This window comes from Bufo bufo, chromosome 7 (assembly GCF_905171765.1).
Source record: "Bufo bufo chromosome 7, aBufBuf1.1, whole genome shotgun sequence".
Taxonomy (NCBI): domain Eukaryota; kingdom Metazoa; phylum Chordata; class Amphibia; order Anura; family Bufonidae; genus Bufo; species Bufo bufo.
In genome coordinates this window covers 13697334-13714817 of record NC_053395.1, presented here as the reverse complement: position 1 = coordinate 13714817, position 17484 = coordinate 13697334, and the positions used below count along the sequence as shown (strand labels likewise).

The window sequence follows — 17484 nt, the reverse complement described above, 5'->3', positions numbered from 1 at the left end:
GTATTATACCCCAGAGCTGCACTCGCTATTCTGCTGGTGCAGTCACTGTGTACATACATTACTTATCCTGTACTGACCCTGAGTTACATCCTGTATTATACTCCAGAGCTGCACTCACTATTCTGCTGGTGGAGTCACTGTGTACACACATTACATTACTTATCCTGTACTGATCCTGAGTTACATCCTGTATTATACTCCAGAGCTGCACTCACTATTCTGCTGGTGCAGTCACTGTGTACACACATTACATTACTTATCCTGTACTGATCCTGAGTACATCCTGTATTATACCCCAGAGCTGCACTCGCTATTCTGCTGGTGCAGTCACTGTGTACATACATTACTTATCCTGTACTGATCCTGAGTTACATCCTGTATTATACTCCAGAGCTGCACTCACTATTCTGCTGGTGCAGTCACTGTGTACAGACATTACTTATCCTGTACTGATCCTGAGTTACGTCCTGTATTATGCTCCAGAGCTGCACTCACTATTCTGTTGGTGCAGTCACTGTGTACATACATTACTTATCCTGTACTGATCCTGAGTTACATCCTGTATTATACTCCAGAGCTGCACTCACTATTCTGCTGGTGCAGTCACTGTGTACATACATTACTTATCCTGTACTGATCCTGAGTTACATCCTGTATTATACTCAAGAGCTGCACTCACTATTCTGCTGGTGCAGTCACTGTGTACATGCATTACTTATCCTGTACTGATCCTGAGTTACATCCTGTATTATACTCCAGAGCTGCACTCACTATTCTGCTGGTGCAGTCACTGTGTACATTACATTACTTATCCTGTACTGATCCTGAGTTACATCCTGTATTATACTCCAGAGCTGCACTCACTATTCTGCTGGTGCAGTCACTGTGTACATACATTACTTATCCTGTACTGATCCTGAGTTACATCCTGTATTATACTCCAGAGCTGCACTCACTATTCTGCTGGTGCAGTACAGGACAGGCAGTGAATATAATGGGGAGACCTGTCTGTGGCAGGACAGTATGTGCTGTTCCCGGTGTGTAGATATTGGGGTGTTGTCGGGGGACTTCCTCAGTTGTGCAGACCTCACACCCGTATTCTGTCCACATTCTATGGGATTTCCCGTTTCTATCGCTCGGTAATGGTGTCTGCTCGTCCCCTCATTAACCCTTCTTCTCCGGTCCCGCTGACTACCTGGTTTCACTCCATGCTGCTTCCTGTGCTCCAGGACTACATATCCCGGCATGCTTAGCCGCATATAGGGGCGTGTCTAGCGGCTCGCAGCCAATAGTCTACCGGTAGTAATCGATTCTCCTTGAGTGACAGTCTCTTCATCCAATCAGCAGAGCGCTAGCTGAAGTAAGCAGACATGGCGGATGTTGGTGCGGACGGGGTGAGTATACGAAGCTGGTGTGTGGAGAGAAAGGCGGGTAATGACCCCTCATGGAGAAGGGCGAGCACCACTGTCCCCGAGCAGTGCCTCTGGGCGCTCTGTAATGTGGCCCTAAGCTCCAGGGGCCACTGCTGTGACTACTTCATGTTCTGTCTCTGTGATGGCTTCTGGCCTGTCCTGATAATATAGAAATGCCTTGTGTACACAGAGGAGCGGTGCTCGTTACAGTGCGTCAGTGACGGATTGTCAGCCTCGGTGTGGGTCTCCATTCACCGTACCTCTGCTTGCTGTCAGTGTATTACTGGAATCTAATTCCTAACCCCCACTGTGGAGACGTCCCTGGGAACGGGGCGGCGATGCGGCAGACGTGGCGGTGTCAGAGTAACCGGTCCTCTTCATTCAGCAGAGCGATGGCAGCAGCGACAGCGACGTGGCGGTGGTCGTGCCGCAGAAGGCGAAACGCCGCCGGATTCTCCAGGGCACCGCCCCCATCACCGCCTCGGTCTATTCCAATAAGGTAGGTCCGACCCCCGCAGAACGGCCGGAGCTAATTATCAATTACTATGATGTCACCAGGCGCCGTGCTAACGGACTACTGGCCGGGAGGAGCCAAAAGTGGAGCATGTGACCCCGGCCCCTCCCCCCAGGTAACTGCCCAACAGTGCCGCCAAGTTACGTCCACCCGAGGCAGCTAGGAAAATGTGAGTGGTCGCTGGCTGTCACCGGTGGGTGTGACCCGGCTGCACCGCGAGGACCTACCTGAGGGGCGCAGCCCGGTGCGGACCTGGCGGCTCCAGTCACTTATCTCTGTATTTGAAAAGCCGTAATTCTGAATATTTTTGTCGACGCAGCCGTATCGGGGCTTGTTTCAATGAGTTTTATATTTTTTATTTTTTTATGGCATCATTTTGGGGGACTTCTATATTGTAGAACTTAAAAAAAAAACACATTTTGTGGAGGAGAGGATGTCACCGCTCAATTCTGCCGTTTGTCAGGGTTTCATTTTGCCGTGGCGGTAGATGTCACATGGCAGCGCTATTCTCCGTGTCAGTGTGACTGTGGAGCTGCCACGTGGAGCCACAGTTTTATTAACACCCTTTTGGGATACATTGAACCCTTTTTTTATTTTTGAGGAGGCGACAGACGGTCCTGAGATTGGGGGTTTCTCCGTACGCGTAAAATAATGGGATACTTCAACGGATTGGGTCGTCGGACGCAGTGATTCCTATTGTGTTTTTTATATGTATTTTTTGTAAAGCGGAGAATGGCGTTCTTATATATATTTTTTTTTTTTATATATATTTCTAAACTTGATTCCAATTTTTTTTATTCCCTAAAGGACTTGTGACCTTGGCAGCCTGTACGGTGCGCTGTAATATTCTGGGATCACAATCTAGTATTTTACACGCGGGATGTAATGGTGTCCAGGACATGGTAGGGCTGGGGCCCTTCAGAGGGCCCCTGGTTTCCCCTCACCCTGTGACTGCATTTGTGAGGTGCCGATCGGGGGGCAGAGCTTTTGACTGCAGCATCTGAGGGGTTCTTGGCGGTGAGGGCAGGATGGCTGCGGTATAATACACCCGTCGCCCACAAGTCATGGCGCGTGCCCGGCTTGTGAGTCAATGCCATGACTTATGAGCAGTGAACATTTACCACCCACAGGGTTAAAGGGGCCCTTCATGATCGCAGCTTCCCAACTGTGGCGCCGAACTCGTTGGTCCAGTCGTTCAATGTAAGAATGTGATTGACCCCCCCTTTACGGACAGGCTCCGCCCCTAAAGCGGCGATTTTGCTGCCATTTTTCTGTTTGGATGCGATATACGTGTGGTTCACACTTTGTCCCGTCTGCCGCTCAGGTGAACAGTTCTCTGAAGCTGATGCCACATAATCTCAGTGCCCTGGCCCAGATGGAGAAGGAGCTGCAGAAGAAGCAGGGCTGCGAGGGTGAGTCCGGGGACCCCCCAAGGATAGCGCAGGCAGTAAAGAGACCAGCCTGGGGGGGGACATCTGCTCGTCACTTTGCTGTTCCCGCCTGCTATCTCTCATGATGTCTCTGCCTCCTCAGACCTGGAGAGTGAAGTCCCCGTAGAGCCGCCTCCGCCTGTACCGCAAGCGATCCTGTCTTATGACCTGTCTGACTCTGATGTCGAGAGGACTGTCCCATGTGAAAGGTAAAGCTCTAGCGCCTCAACCTCAATACCCCCCACCTCTGGGCCTGACGCTGAGCGAGATCCGTTTTGTTATAGAATACGCGACTCTTCTCCGTCTCCACCCCCCTCCCCAAAGACTCCAGTGAGGAAAAAGAGGAGAGGCATGAACCGGAAGATAAGGTATGGTCCTCTGTAGGACGGGGGTATGACTGGGCCTCTCTGCGGGACTCTGCCGGTAACCTATAGCTTCTCTTACCAGGGAGATGGAAGCCCGCCTGCAGGATCTGGGCACCGTCCTGTCTCCATTACGTAACTCCGCCAACGATGACAACGACGTGATTGTACTGGGGAGTAGTCCGCCGCCGGAGCTGACCATAAAGGTGCGCCGCAGGGGGAAAATCTTCAGGATTAACATACGACCGGTGAGTAGAGGAGACCGACTTGAGGTCCCTTTTTACAGGGAGCGATTTATCCGGGATACGTGTTTGTAGAAATGCTCCTTCCTGATAATCTGCCTTCATGAAAGATGGCGGCTCATTCATCGGGTGATCGCCGTTCTGCCGGACCGGAAAATCATGGCTCCTGCGCAGGCGATCCTGGTGTATAAAGAACCATCTGCTGCGCTGAGACGATGATTTTCTATGGGGAGAGGTAATCGCTGTATATGTCGCCTGTCCCCGGACCGCGGAGGGGATTGCTCTGTAAACGTAGCTTCATCTCCGCCAATGATCCGACAGTGATCGGAAGCGTCTGATTAGTTCCTGATAAACATATAAAAGGATCCTTAGTGCCTACTGGGGGTAGGGGGTCCCCTTACTAGTAAATGGATGCCTGCCATGAGTAAATGCCAGTTTTGGATTTAGGGTAGTAAATTTCTATGCAACAACCCTCAACATCCACCGTGCCGGTGTCAGTCTTCACTGTGGTAATAGCATTGTGGATGCCAAGCATGCAGACATGGAACTGTATGGGAGGCTGGGTCCCCCATTGGACATTGTATAGAAGGTCCCTTTACCTATATATATATATATATATATAATTATTTTTTGTTTCAGACGGACACCCTGCAGAGATTGGTGGAGTCTGTGGCCTCACGGCTGGAGGTCGCCTCTTCACAGGTCTTGCTGCTCCATGGGGATGAGGAACTGGATATTAAGGAGACGCCGCAATCGCTGAACCTGACTGTGGCTGACATCATAGGTGAGCTCACACCATCGGCTGCAGGACGCTATAAAAGGCTGAGATGGAATTAACCGTGTAACGACTGAGCCGTGTTCACACTTTCCCTGCATGTTGAAATTCAAATATTTTTCCCCCTCTGATGTAGCTGTATGACAAGTTTTTCCTTTAGGGTCCATTCACACGTCCGCAATTTCGTTCCGCATTTTGCGGAACGGAATTGTGGACCCGTTCATTTCTATGGGGCAGCACGATGTGCTGCCCGGACACGGAATTGCGGACCCGCACTTCCGGGTCCGCAATTCCGTTCCCGAAAAAAAATAGAACATGTCCTATTCTTGTCCGCAATTGCGGACAAGAATAGGCATATTCTATTAGTGCCGGCAATGTGCGGTCCGCAAAATGCGGAACGCACATTGCTGCTGTCCATGTTTTGCGGATCTGCAAAACACGTTGCGGACGTGTTAATGGACCCTTACTGGCAGTGTTTTTGGGAACTTGTAATGCATCAGTAACTTTTTATTGTTTTTGGTGGGGGCATGGCAATCACATAGCTGGAGTCACATGGGAATCCTCTAACCCACCTTCCACAGTAGCCAATAACCTTGGCACTTGAGGGGTTAAACAGCTAGGCGCAGAGCTAGCTGTGATCTAGGATGTTGGCTGTATGTTCCACCTGATGTGCAGTCTAACACGCTGACTTCCTGATGCCACCACTAGAGGGAGCTCATTGTCCGACCTTCCCTCCTTCCAGATTGCGTGGTCCACTCCGCCTCCAGGGAGGAGGGATCTGATCAAGCCAATGGGAAGATCTGTCTGAAAGTCCAGGGGAAGGACAAGCAGTCCCACCTCAGCGTCGCCATCGGGATGGTAAGGGAATCTTTGATGGGTTGCAACAAAAAACCCATATGGTGCAGCTATCCAACTGCTGGAGTACAACTCCTATTATCTGCATCCCTTCTTTCTCTTCAGAATGAGCCACTCCAGTCCCTAATGGATCAGTACAAAGATGCCATGGGCCTCTCCAAAAAGGTCTGCTTCATGTTTGAAGGGCAGAAGCTAAAGGGCAGGAGCACCCCTGCGGACCTCGGCCTGGAAAGCGATGACATCATAGAAGCGTGGGCGTGAACAAGCCGGCCATATTTCTGCAATACTTGCACATAAAATGGGAACTGTGGCCATATAGGTGACAAGTCACCAGTATATTCAAGATGGCTGCTGTGGGGCCTGGACAGAGGCATCTTCTAACCTGAGAAGTCGCTGTATGTCGGCGCTGTCACCGGTCTCTGGTTCAGCCGCGGCTGGTAATGTGAACTGTGTCCCAGAGACTCCAGGGACCCCCAATTAATTTAACTTTGTTTTTAGAATCTATTCATTGGGGCTTCGTTTAGAAGGGGAGAGAATTATTTTTGCTACTTCGGCTTGTATGTACTTCAAGGTTTTCATAAAATTTTTGGTAATTAATAAAAGGCCACGTGTGGAGCCTGTCAATGTTGGTGCGGGGCTGCGAGTATCTGTCACGTCCTCATGCACCTGCTACAGACCTCAGGACTTCTAGGAGGAGCGGCTGTGGGTTGTGGCCCTTTAAGTTTCTGCAGCCACTGATTGGGGGGGCCCCTTACCGCACAAAGTAAACTCCCCTATTGGTCGCTGCAGACATTGATTAAAGAGGACCTTTCACCGGACCTGGCGTTGCCATAGACGGACCTGGCGTTGCCATAGACGGACCTGGCGTTGCCATAGACGGACCTGGCGTTGCCATAGACGGACCTGGCGTTGCCATAGACGGACCTGGCGTTGCCATAGACGGACCTGGCGTTGCCATAGACGGACCTGGCGTTGCCATAGACGGACCTGGCGTTGCCATAGACGGACCTGGCGTTGCCATAGACGGACCTGGCGTTGCCATAGACGGACCTGGCGTTGCCATAGACGGACCTGGCGTTGCCATAGACGGACCTGGCGTGATATCACTTATTTATTATTATTTTCCGATGGGCTGCTGCTCCCCCCTGTTTTTGTTTCCCACCCTGTATGTAAATCTCCTCAATATGCCCTACGCTGCCAGGTATTTATATGGTAATGTCAGGACTGGTGAAGGGTCATTTCTAAGGATCTAGATCAGGGATGGCCAACCTGAGGCTCTCCAGCTGTTGCAAAACTACAACTCCCAGACTGCCAGCAGCTATCAGCTTACAGCAGGGCATTGTGGGAGTTGTAGTTTTACAACAGCTGGAGAGCCGCAGGTTGGCCATGCCTGATCTAGTTCATATGGGTCTATCAAATGGAGATAGGAGGGTGCGCACAGTGAGGTGCTGCTTTAGCTGTCCTCATTACATGTATGGGGTAGTGTATATAGGTAGACCATGTGGAAATTAAGTCTCTGGCCCCCAGTCTTCCCTGGATGTCAGAGGGAGGGGGTGGCTAAAGCGTATCTACTATGTGAGGAGTTGGACTATACCAAAGGTTCAGTTTGGGAAGCGTCCTCTATGTAACACTCTTCCAAGACTGAACTCTGCTCCTCTGACCAAAGCTCATGCACATGACCGTATGTATTTTGCGGTGCGCAAAAAAACACGGATGACATCTGTGTGCCTTCTGTATTTTGCAGAACGGAACAGCTGGCCCCTAATAGAACAGGGCTGTCCTTGTCTGTAATGTGGACAATAATAGGGACATGTTCTATTTTTTTGTGGAGTGGACATACTCCATGTGCGTTCCGTTTCTGTAAATTCAGTTTTTTTTTTTTTTTTTTGCGGACCCATTGAAATGAAATGTTCCGCATATGGCCCCCCAAAAAAACAATGAAACTGTTTGTGTGCATGAGCCCTAATGGTGATTTATGATGCTGTGAGTTCCTGCCTCACCATGCGTCTACTGTACACACTGAATTACGTCAGGCACCATCATAAATCACCATGAGGCCTCATGCACTCAGCCGTTGCCCGGCTGTGGTTGTATTGCGGCCCACAATATGCGGGCATTGGCCGTGTGCTCCCTGCATCATGGATGCGGACCTGTTCACTTGAATGGGTCCACAATCCGGAGCTGCGGTGTGGAACGTAGGCATGGAAGCACTATGGAGGGCTTTCGTGGTGTTTCTATCCGTGCCTCCGCACCACAAAAAAAAATAGAACATGGTCTATTTTTGTTTGTTGTGGTGCGGACGGATCACTGACCCATTGAAGTTGAATGGGTCTTGAGCCGGTCGCCACACGGATGTTGCCCGTACATTGGGGACTGCAAATTGCAGTCCCCAATGCACAGAACAGCCGTCTGCATGAGGCCTCAAACTGCGGCCCTCCAGCTGTTGTAAAACTACAACTCCCACAATGCCCTGCTGTAGGCTGTTCAGGCATGCTGGGAGCTGTAGTTTTGCAACAGCTGGAGGGCTGCCGTTTGAGGATCCCTGCCTTATGCTGTGAATTCTGGGCAGAGGAGCAGTGTTCCATCTGGAAAAGGTTGGTGTCTCGTGGAACAACTTTCCCGGCCTGAAGACTTGGGAAATTGGCCAAATGGCTCTTTGCTACTTTGTGTAAACACTTGTGGGGTCATTTATGAAACTGGTGTAAAGTAGAACTGGCTTAGGTGCCCACAGCAACCAATTAGGTTCCACCTTATATTTTCCAAAGGAGCTGTCAAAAATGACAGTGGGAATCCGATTGGTTTCTATGGGCACCTATGCCAGTTCTACTGTACAGCAGTTTGATAAGTGACCCCATTAGTTTTTCCTGGAGAAGACGTGGGCTCTAATTTTAAACAATTAGAGTGCAATACAGTAAAGGTGCATTTTAGCATCTGTGTTATGCGGTTTCATGGACTGCATTTGGGCTACTTCCACATCTGCAGTAAAAGTACCTGGCAGAGAAGCAGCCTTCTGGGCTTTACCATAGCTGGATAGGACCATGCATGGCTGGATCCCATTGACTAGGCTAAGGTTAGGCTGGTTTCCAGCAGGAGTGCATGCACCATTTTTGCTCTGGCTGATACTTCACCCTCGTGCTATAAACCAGCTTAGTCCCAGTATAGTCGATAACCTCTGGCGGTGAACGGCAGTATTTGGCTATACTAGATACAGTGAATTCTGACAGCCTCGTCCTTGGCCGGGTGCCTTTTACACCGCTCTAACTGAGCCCTTAATCAAAGAAATGTGGCATTATTTACGTCAGAAAAGACTGACAGGAGCCATAGTGCTTTCAAATTTTGCTGAGCTGTGAAAAATATACTTTATTCTTATGCACATTTGGAAGGCATTCCTCAGCCTGCTGCAAGATACTTTTACTATTCGTGAATGAGGACCTGTCACCCTAATAGTCCAGGAGTATCGCCTAGTAGGGTTGATTAAAGAAATTACATCATGGCTGCACATTCTGTTTTTTTACTTATGCAAATTAGCATTTTTGGAGCACCTAGGGGCTGGCCAGGCCCTCTGAGCACCAGTCTGTAAACTCCCGTTCCACTGCTGCCACTCTCTTGTGCCCCCCCCCCCTCTCCTCCCAATGTGCAGTGGATGTCCGACCTCTTCACAGATACTGACTGTGCATCAACCACCGACGTGAGAGTTCACCCCAAAGTCCCTACACCAACGTCCTAGGTTAGGATCATTGCCCACAGTAAACCTACTGGACAGTCGTGATGTTGCTTCATAAATGATGGGACGTCCAATAGTTTATAGCAACAAACAGCTGCCAGCTAATATATAAATATAGGGAATCCAGTTTCATAACGATAGATTTAGGTTACTGTTAAATGGTTAGTCATCTTTCGGTATCAGTTTCCCACTCAGGACAATCTCAAATTTATCTCTGAGCACACCTGGAATCTCTTCTTCAGTGAGTTCTTGGGTGGTCTTCACACTTCTGCCTCCTTTGATGTACTTTGTGCTGATCAGCCGGTGTCCCATGTAAGTCAGCCGTCCATGGGGGAGCTGTAGGGTGCACAGGGATTTTCGAACAAAGAAAGCATCAGGTGAGGTCTGCTGATATTCATACATTTCTCGGAAATCCTCAAATGTCCTCTCCACGAGGGTGAACTTGAAGAGACTCCTCCAGCCATCATCTTCCTTTCTCTCCATGTACCACGCCTCTCCCTCCACCCGTAACCGATACACACCGCTGTCCTGCTCCTCTTCCCATCCGACCTCCAGCGGAAATGGCTCAACGATCCCTTCACCATAACCAACATCACAAAGCCATCTCCTTCCTTCTACTTCTACCATCAATATCATATGGTCGAAGGGAAGGCCATAAGTCCCATATGTTTGGTTCCTCACCCTGGCTGACAGCACCTGTGTTTTGTAGCCCAGTTGTTGCAGCACCCATAAGAAAAGTCCATTATTCTCATAACAGAAACCGCCTCGTCTCCTAACAACTATTTTATTATATATCCACGAAATGTCAAAGATAATTCTTTCCCCGCTATGTATGCTGAGACCTTCCACAGGCACAGAGTATACATGGTGGCGGTGTAATTCACGTAATGCAGAGAGGGAAGGAGGTGCAGTATCTGTCAAATTCACCCTCTGGAGATAGGCCTTCATGTCCATTGTCTGCCAGGTAACCTGCAAGACAATATATTCCAAGATTTATTACAATTTCCAGCACAGTAAATGCTACCTTCAGTCAAACATTCCTACATGAAAGAATGGACAAGAATATAACTACTACGGTATAATACTGCTCCTATGTACAAGAATATAACTACTATAATACTGCTCCTATGTACAAGAATATAACTACTATAATCCTGCTCCTATGTACAAGAATATAACTACTATAATACTGCTCCTATGTACAAGAATATAACTGCTATAATACTGCTCCTATGTACAAGAATATAACTACTATAATACTGCCTCCTATGTACAAGAATATAACTACTATAATACTGCCTCCTATGTACAAGAATATAACTACTATAATACTGCCTCCTATGTACAAGAATATAACTACTATAATACTGCTCCTATGTACAAGAGTATAACTACTATAATACTGCCCCCTATGTACAAGAATATATCTACTATAATACTGCTCATATGTACAAGAATATAACTACTATAATACTGCTCCTATGTACAAGAATATAACTACTATAATACTGCTCCTATGTACAAGTGTATAACTACTATAAATACTGCCCCTATGTACAAGAATATAACTACTATAATACTGCCTCCTATGTACAAGAATATAACTACTATAATACTGCTCCTATGTACAAGAATATAACTACTATAATACTGCTCCTATGCACATGAATATACCTACTATAATACTGCCTCCTATGTACAAGAATATATCTACTATAATACTGTTCCTATGTACAAGAATATAAGTACTATAATACTGCCTCCTATGTACAAGAATATATCTACTATAATACTGCTCCTATATACAAGAATATAACTACTATAATACTGTTCCTATGTACAAGAATATAACTACTATAATACTGCTCCTATGTACAAGAATATAACTGCTATAATACTGCTCCTATGTACAAGTGTATAACTACTATAAATACTGCCCCTATGTACAAGAATATAACTACTATAATACTGCCTCCTATGTACAAGAATATAACTACTATAATACTGCTCCTATGTACAAGAATATAACTACTATAATACTGCTCCTATGTACAAGAATATAACTACTATAATACTGCCTCCTATGTACAAGAATATAACTACTATAATACTGCTCCTATGTACAAGAATATAACTACTATAATACTGCCCCCTATGTACAAGAATATATCTACTATAATACTGCCTCCTATGTACAAGAATATAACTACTATAATACTGCTCCTATGTACAAGAATATAACTACTATAATACTGCTCCTATGTACAAGAATATAACTACTATAATACTGCTCCTATGTACAAGAATATAACTACTATAATACTGCCTCCTATGTACAAGAATATAACTACTATAATACTGCCTCCTATGTACAAGAATATAACTACTATAATACTAGGGTCCCATGAAGCTTTGCTTTTTGAAGATAGGAACATTGTCATTCTCCCACAAACTGCAACGGTAAATGGCATTCTATGGAATAAGCGATCATACAATTGCATGTTAAAGTCCCTTTTGGAGGACTAGAAGTAAGTGGAAAAAAAACTTATTTAAAAAAAATAAATATATATATATATATATATATATATATATACTACCCAAAGTAGTATCAATGAAAAAAATACAGCTTCCCTGCAAAAGAGCCCTTTCACATCTTTGTAGATATTAAAACCAAGTAATGGGGCCAGAATATGGTAATGCAAAGAAAAAAAAAATTTTGTATTTTTTATTTATGTAACAAAACACAAGAAAAACTATTAAAACGTAGTATTACTCTGACCCGCGCACTGAAATTAACAAGTCACTTTTACTGCACAAGGAACAACATAAACACGAAACCCACAAAATGTTTTTTTTTTCCAGTTCCTCTCCCACTACATTGTATGCAATATTAACCACTTCAGCTCCCCTAGCTTAAACACCCTGAATGACCAGGCCACTTTTTACACTTCTGACCTACACTACTTTCACCGTTTATTGCTCGGTCATGCAACTTACCACCCAAATGAATTTCACCTCCTTTTCTTCTCACTAATAGAGCTTTCATTTGGTGGTATTTCATTGCTGCTGACATTTTTACTTTTTTTGTTACTAATCGAAATTTAACGAAATTTTTGCAAAAAAATGACATTTTTCACTTTCAGTTGTAAAATTTTGCAAAAAAACGACATCCATATATAAATTTTTCTCTAAATTTATTGTTCTACATGTCTTTGATAAAAAAAAAATGTTTGGGTAAAAAAAAAAAATGGTTTGGGTCAAAGTTATAGCGTTTACAAACTATGGTACAAAAATGTGAATTTCCGCTTTTTGAAGCAGCTCTGACTTTCTGAGCACCTGTCATGTTTCCTGAGGTTCTACAATGGCCAGACAGTACAAACACCCCACAAATGACCCCATTTCGGAAAGTAGACACCCAAAGGTATTCGCTGATGGGCATAGTGAGTTCAAAGTCTCATATTCCACTAACTTGTGACAAAAAATAAAAACTTCCATGAACTCACTATGCCCATCACGAAATACCTTGGGGTGTCTTCTTTCCAAAATGGGGTCGCTTGTGGGGTAGTTATACTGCCCTGGCATTTTAGGGGCCCTAATGCGTGCGAAGTAGTTTGAAATCAAAATCTGTAAAAAATGGCCGGTGAAATCCGAAAGGTGCTCTTTGGAATGTGGGCCCCTTTGCCCACCTAGGCTGCAAAAAAGTGTCACACATGTGGAATTGCCGTACTCAGGAGAAGTTGGGCAATGTGTTTTGGGGTGTCATTTTACATATACCCATGCTGGGTGAGAGATATATCTCGGCAAAAGACAACTTTTCCCATTTTTTTATACAAAGTTGGCATTTGACCGAGATATTTATCTCACCCAGCATGGGTATATGTAAAATGACACCCCAAAACACATTCCCCAACTTCTCCTGAGTACGGCGATACCAGATGTGTGACACTTTTTTGCAGCCTAGATGCGCAAAGGGGCCCACATTCCTTTTATGAGGGCATTTTTAGACATTTGGATCCCAGACTTCTTCTCACGCTTTAGGGCCCCTAAAAGGCCAGGGCAGTATAAATACCCCACATGTGACACCATTTTGGAAAGAAGACACCCCAAGGTATTCAATGAGGGGCATGGTGAGTTCATCGAAAAAAAAAATTTGGCACAAGTCAGTGGAAATTGATTTTTTTTTTTGTTTTTTCTCACAAAGTCTGCCTTTCCGCTAACTTGGGAAAAAAATTTCAATCTTTCATGGACTCAATATGCCCCTCACGGAATACCTGGGGGTGTCTTCTTTCCGAAATGGGTTCACATGTGGGGTATTTATACTGCCCTGGCACTTTAGGGGCCCTAAAGCGTGAGAAGAAGTCTGGAATATAAATGTCTAAAAAAAATTACGCATTTGGATTCCGTGAGGGGTATGGTGAGTTCATGTGAGATTTTATTTTTTGACACAAGTTAGTGGAATATGAGACTTTGTAAGAAAAAAAAACAAAACAATTTCCGCTAACTTGTGCCAAAAAAATGTCTGAATGGAGCCTGACAGGGGGGTGATCAGGGAGTCTATATGGGTTGATCACCCCTGTCATTGATCACCCCCCTGTAAGGCTCCATTCAGACGTCCGTATGTGTTTTGCGGATCCGATCCATGTATCCGTAAAAAACATACGGACGTCTGAATGGAGCCTGACGGGGGTGATCAATGACAGGGGGGTGATCAGGGAGTCTATATGGGGTGATCAGGGGTTAATAAGTGACAGGGGGGGGGTGTAGTGTAGTGGTGTTTTGTGCTACTTATTACTGAGCTGCCTGTGTCCTCTGGTGGTCGATCCAAGCAAAAGGGACCACCAGAGGACCAGGTAGCAGGTATATTAGACGCTGTTATCAAAACAGTGTCTAATATACCTGTTAGGGGTTAAAAAAATTGCATCTCCAGCATGCCAGCGAACGATCGCCGCTGGCAGGTTGGAGATCCACTCGCTTACCTTCCGATCCTGTGAACGTGCGCGTTCACAGGAAGTCTCGCGAGAGGACGCGTATATGCGTCCAGGAGGAATGAATCAACCGCCTCCAGGACGCGTCCCTGCGTTCGGCGGTCCGGAGGCGGATAAAGAGGTTGGCCCACGAAAAATATTCTACATTTTCCAAACCAGCACCTGGATCTGAACACTTTTATAATTGCATGTATTTACAAACTTGGTATAGCCAGAGAGCTATTCAGTAAGGCTACTTTCACACTACCGTTCAGTACGGATCCGTCTGCATTATATTGTAGAAAAAATTCTAAGTGTGAAAGTAGCTTCAGACGGATCCGTCCAGACTTTACATTAAAAGTCAATGGGGGACGGATCCGTTTGAAAATTGAGCCATATTGTGTCAACTTCAAACGGATCCGTCCCCATTGACTTACATTGTAAGTCTGGACGGATCCGTTTGCCTCCGCACGACCAGGCGGACACCCGAACGCTGCAAGCAGCGTTCAGGTGTCCGCTTGCTGAGCGGAGCGGAGGCTGAACGCTGCCAGACTGATGCATTCTGAGCGGATCCGCGTCCACTCAGAATGCATTAGGTAGCTGGACGGATGCGTTCGGGGCCGCTTGTGAGACCCTTCAAACGGAGCTCACAAGCGAACACCCGAACGCTAGTGTGAAAGTAGCCTAAAATGGATCTGTACAGGGCCACCTACTGTTTTTTCTTCTTTTTCTGAAATTTAAAAAACATGGCCACATTCATGGCAGCTTTTTTAGAGGATTGCCACTTTAATGTAAAATCAACATGGGCGCACCCTCCACCCCTAACTGGGGCTGAAGCCTTCAGCTCCAACAAAAAGCGGCAGCACCAGAGATCCCTATGGCACTTCCAGGAGTGCAGCAGCAATGAGGCCAGGTGAGGCAATCGCCTCAGGTAGCGGCAAGAGGGGGGCAGCCGAAGGGCCATGGGCTGAAGGGAAGGGGGGGGGGGGGGGGGGGGGTGCAGTTTCTGTTTTCACCTCAGGCAGCAAAAAGGCTCGATGCACCCCTGGGCACTTCCAGCCCAGATCACCGGAGCAATCACCACCACTGTATCAGAAGCGCCAGTAAAGAAATCTATCGCCCCAAGAGCGCCCCCTGCTGCATTGGTTTTATCTCTAGGTATCGACTTCGGATGAAACATCCGTAGTCGATTTGCATAAAACTTCGCTCTAATACTGTACGGAGCAGGAGCTCCATACAGTATTAGAATGTATTGGCTCCGATGAGTGGTACCTTTGTACCAAACCTAAGTTCGGGAAATGTTTTTTTACAGTAAAAATTAATTTATGAAGTTATTGCGCGAAGTCTTGCGGAGCAATAACTTCGGCTCATCGGAGCCAATACATTCTAATACTGTACAGAGCTCCTTCTCCGTACAGTATTAGGGTCCATTCACACGGCCGTAGAATGTGTCCGGACCCATTAATTCTCTATGGGGCAGGAATGGATGCGGACAGCAGACAGTGTGCTGTCCGCATCTGCATTTCCGGAGCGCGGTCCCAAACTTACGGGACAAGAATAGGCAGTTCTATAGGGGTGCCGGCCGGGTGTGTTGCGGATCCGCAATACACTACGGACGTGTGAATGGACCCTAAAAGTGAAGTTTTACGCGTATCGACTTCGGATGTTTCATCCGAAGTCGATTCGCTCATCCCTACTTTCAACCCTCTACAAGCAGCAAATCAAAGCAGCAGTGAACATTACACAACCAGGCACGCAGCTCTGAAGATAAGAAAACTTACCTCCATAGACAGTCTCCATTCGTCGACTGAGGGTGATGGTAGTGGAAACCTTTTATAGTCTTGTGATCATTGTGTACACCTGGGGCAATAGGTGGAGCGTTGGGAGCGAGCCAGAAACTAGATAGGGGCAGACCAGTGTAAAAACTGTCACTGTGCGGTTTACTGTGACAGTTGTGGCCGTGTAGGCTGGCTGCCTGCCCTCTCGCGTACTGGCTGCCTGGGAGTGCATGCTGGCTGCGGTGTAGTGTGTGAACTGTGGCCTGTGTTTGTGGATTCCTGTGTCTGCATCTCTGTGGCTCATGTCTCTGGTGCCGTGCAGGCTGGCTGCATGCGCTTTGTGTACTGGCTGTGGGTGTTCCTATGTATGCTGGTTCTGCGATGCGTGCTGGCTGCGGCCTTGTGTGTGAACATGGCCTTAGTATGGATGCATTTCTGTTGTGTCACGGGTTGTTTGTGCTCTGGCTGCAGTGGACTTCGTGTATGCTGGTTGCCAGGGGCAACGTCCAGTACTGCAGCCTGTGTGTTCACTTCCCTGTTCATGCAGGCTCCCCTCCCTGTTTGGTTCTGATGGGGTTAACGTCCCCTGGTCTGTTCCTGGGTGTGGCTTATCAGGTGCCCTCATTATGCAGCTTTATCTGTGAGCTGTGGGGCTTGGGGTCAGTCTCTTGAGCCTTGCTGGGTATAGCCCCTTGCTGCTGACCCAAGGGTTTTGCGATCTACCCTTGTTTGTGGTGTCACCTGGTAATGCATTGTTGTTGTTACCTGTTCTGTGATGTTGTTATGTCCTAGCCTGTTCTGTATGATTTTTATGTTATCCTTGTCTGTCCCATGTCTAGCCTAGCAGTGCTCTAACTGCGTCTGATAGCCTGGCAGTGCTTAACTGCTTCCGATCCTTCCTGTCCTATGTCCTGCCTGGCAGTGCCTACTGCTGTAGTTCCTTTCTGCTTCTGTTCCTATCCCGTGTTTGTCCTGCCTTTGTGAGAGGGGGTCCCTGGGTTCTGCGGAGGGAGGATCTCTAGTCTGTGTGCAGCTTTGCCTGAGACCGCCATGCTTCCCTTCAGCTTGGGGTCCAGGCATCTGCTTCTGTGCTGGTTCCCGTTTGTCTTGTCGTCTGTTCCATGTCCTGTGGTTGCTTGGGTTCCAGTTCTGTTGTCTGTTCCGCTGGTGCTTGCACCTGGGTGGTTCTCTGCAGGTCCCCAAGTGTACTGGCACCTTCCTGGAGGTGCGACCAGTGAGCTCTCGGCCCAGTGCATCCCCACCACCAGGGGCTCTATGAATAATGGGGCTCACTGGCTTTAGTGTACATTTTGATCAAAAGGCATAAGCCCACTCACCTCGTCAAGGTTGCCTCTTTAAGTGGGACCTACTCTAAACTTGGCACGGCCCACTGCACGGCGCCACAGCACCGCACCAACAGGCGGCGTG

The 17484-nt window shown here is 47.1% G+C and overlaps 2 protein-coding genes across 3 annotated transcripts; one reads left to right on the top strand and one right to left on the bottom strand.

Annotated features, from left to right (window-relative positions):
- Positions 1-1338: 1338 nt before the first annotated feature.
- LOC121008536 (nuclear factor of activated T cells 2 interacting protein) lies at positions 1339-6218 on the top strand. 2 transcript variants are annotated; one of them, XM_040441152.1, is made up of 9 exons: positions 1339-1394; positions 1798-1911; positions 3251-3338; positions 3460-3565; positions 3641-3724; positions 3804-3966; positions 4600-4744; positions 5478-5593; positions 5696-6218. In XM_040441152.1, the coding sequence occupies exons 1-9, from the start codon at positions 1371-1373 to the stop codon at positions 5849-5851; spliced, it is 996 nt and encodes a 331-aa protein (XP_040297086.1). In that variant the 5' UTR covers positions 1339-1370; the 3' UTR covers positions 5852-6218. The 2 variants fall into 2 exon arrangements, with proteins under 2 accessions (XP_040297086.1, XP_040297087.1); XM_040441153.1 differs by having other exon boundaries at positions 1351-1394; positions 1801-1911.
- A 3258-nt stretch (positions 6219-9476) lies between these two features.
- LOC121008986 (arylamine N-acetyltransferase, pineal gland isozyme NAT-10-like) lies at positions 9477-10282 on the bottom strand. Its single transcript, XM_040441844.1, has one exon. The coding sequence runs from the start codon at positions 10266-10268 to the stop codon at positions 9477-9479; it is 792 nt and encodes a 263-aa protein (XP_040297778.1). The 5' UTR covers positions 10269-10282.
- Positions 10283-17484: the final 7202 nt, after the last annotated feature.

Bases quoted from the DNA above. Each gene is read 5' to 3' on its own strand.
- LOC121008986 (XM_040441844.1), bottom strand. From the start codon at position 10,268: ATGGACATGAAGGCCTATCTCCAGAGGGTGAATTTGACAGATACTGCA.
- LOC121008536 (XM_040441152.1), top strand. From the start codon at position 1,371: ATGGCGGATGTTGGTGCGGACGGG. The intron at 1,912-3,250 runs GTAGGTCCGACC...TCTGCCGCTCAG, and splicing joins CCTCGGTCTATTCCAATAAG to GTGAACAGTTCTCTGAAGCT. The intron at 5,594-5,695 runs GTAAGGGAATCT...CTTTCTCTTCAG, and splicing joins TCAGCGTCGCCATCGGGATG to AATGAGCCACTCCAGTCCCT.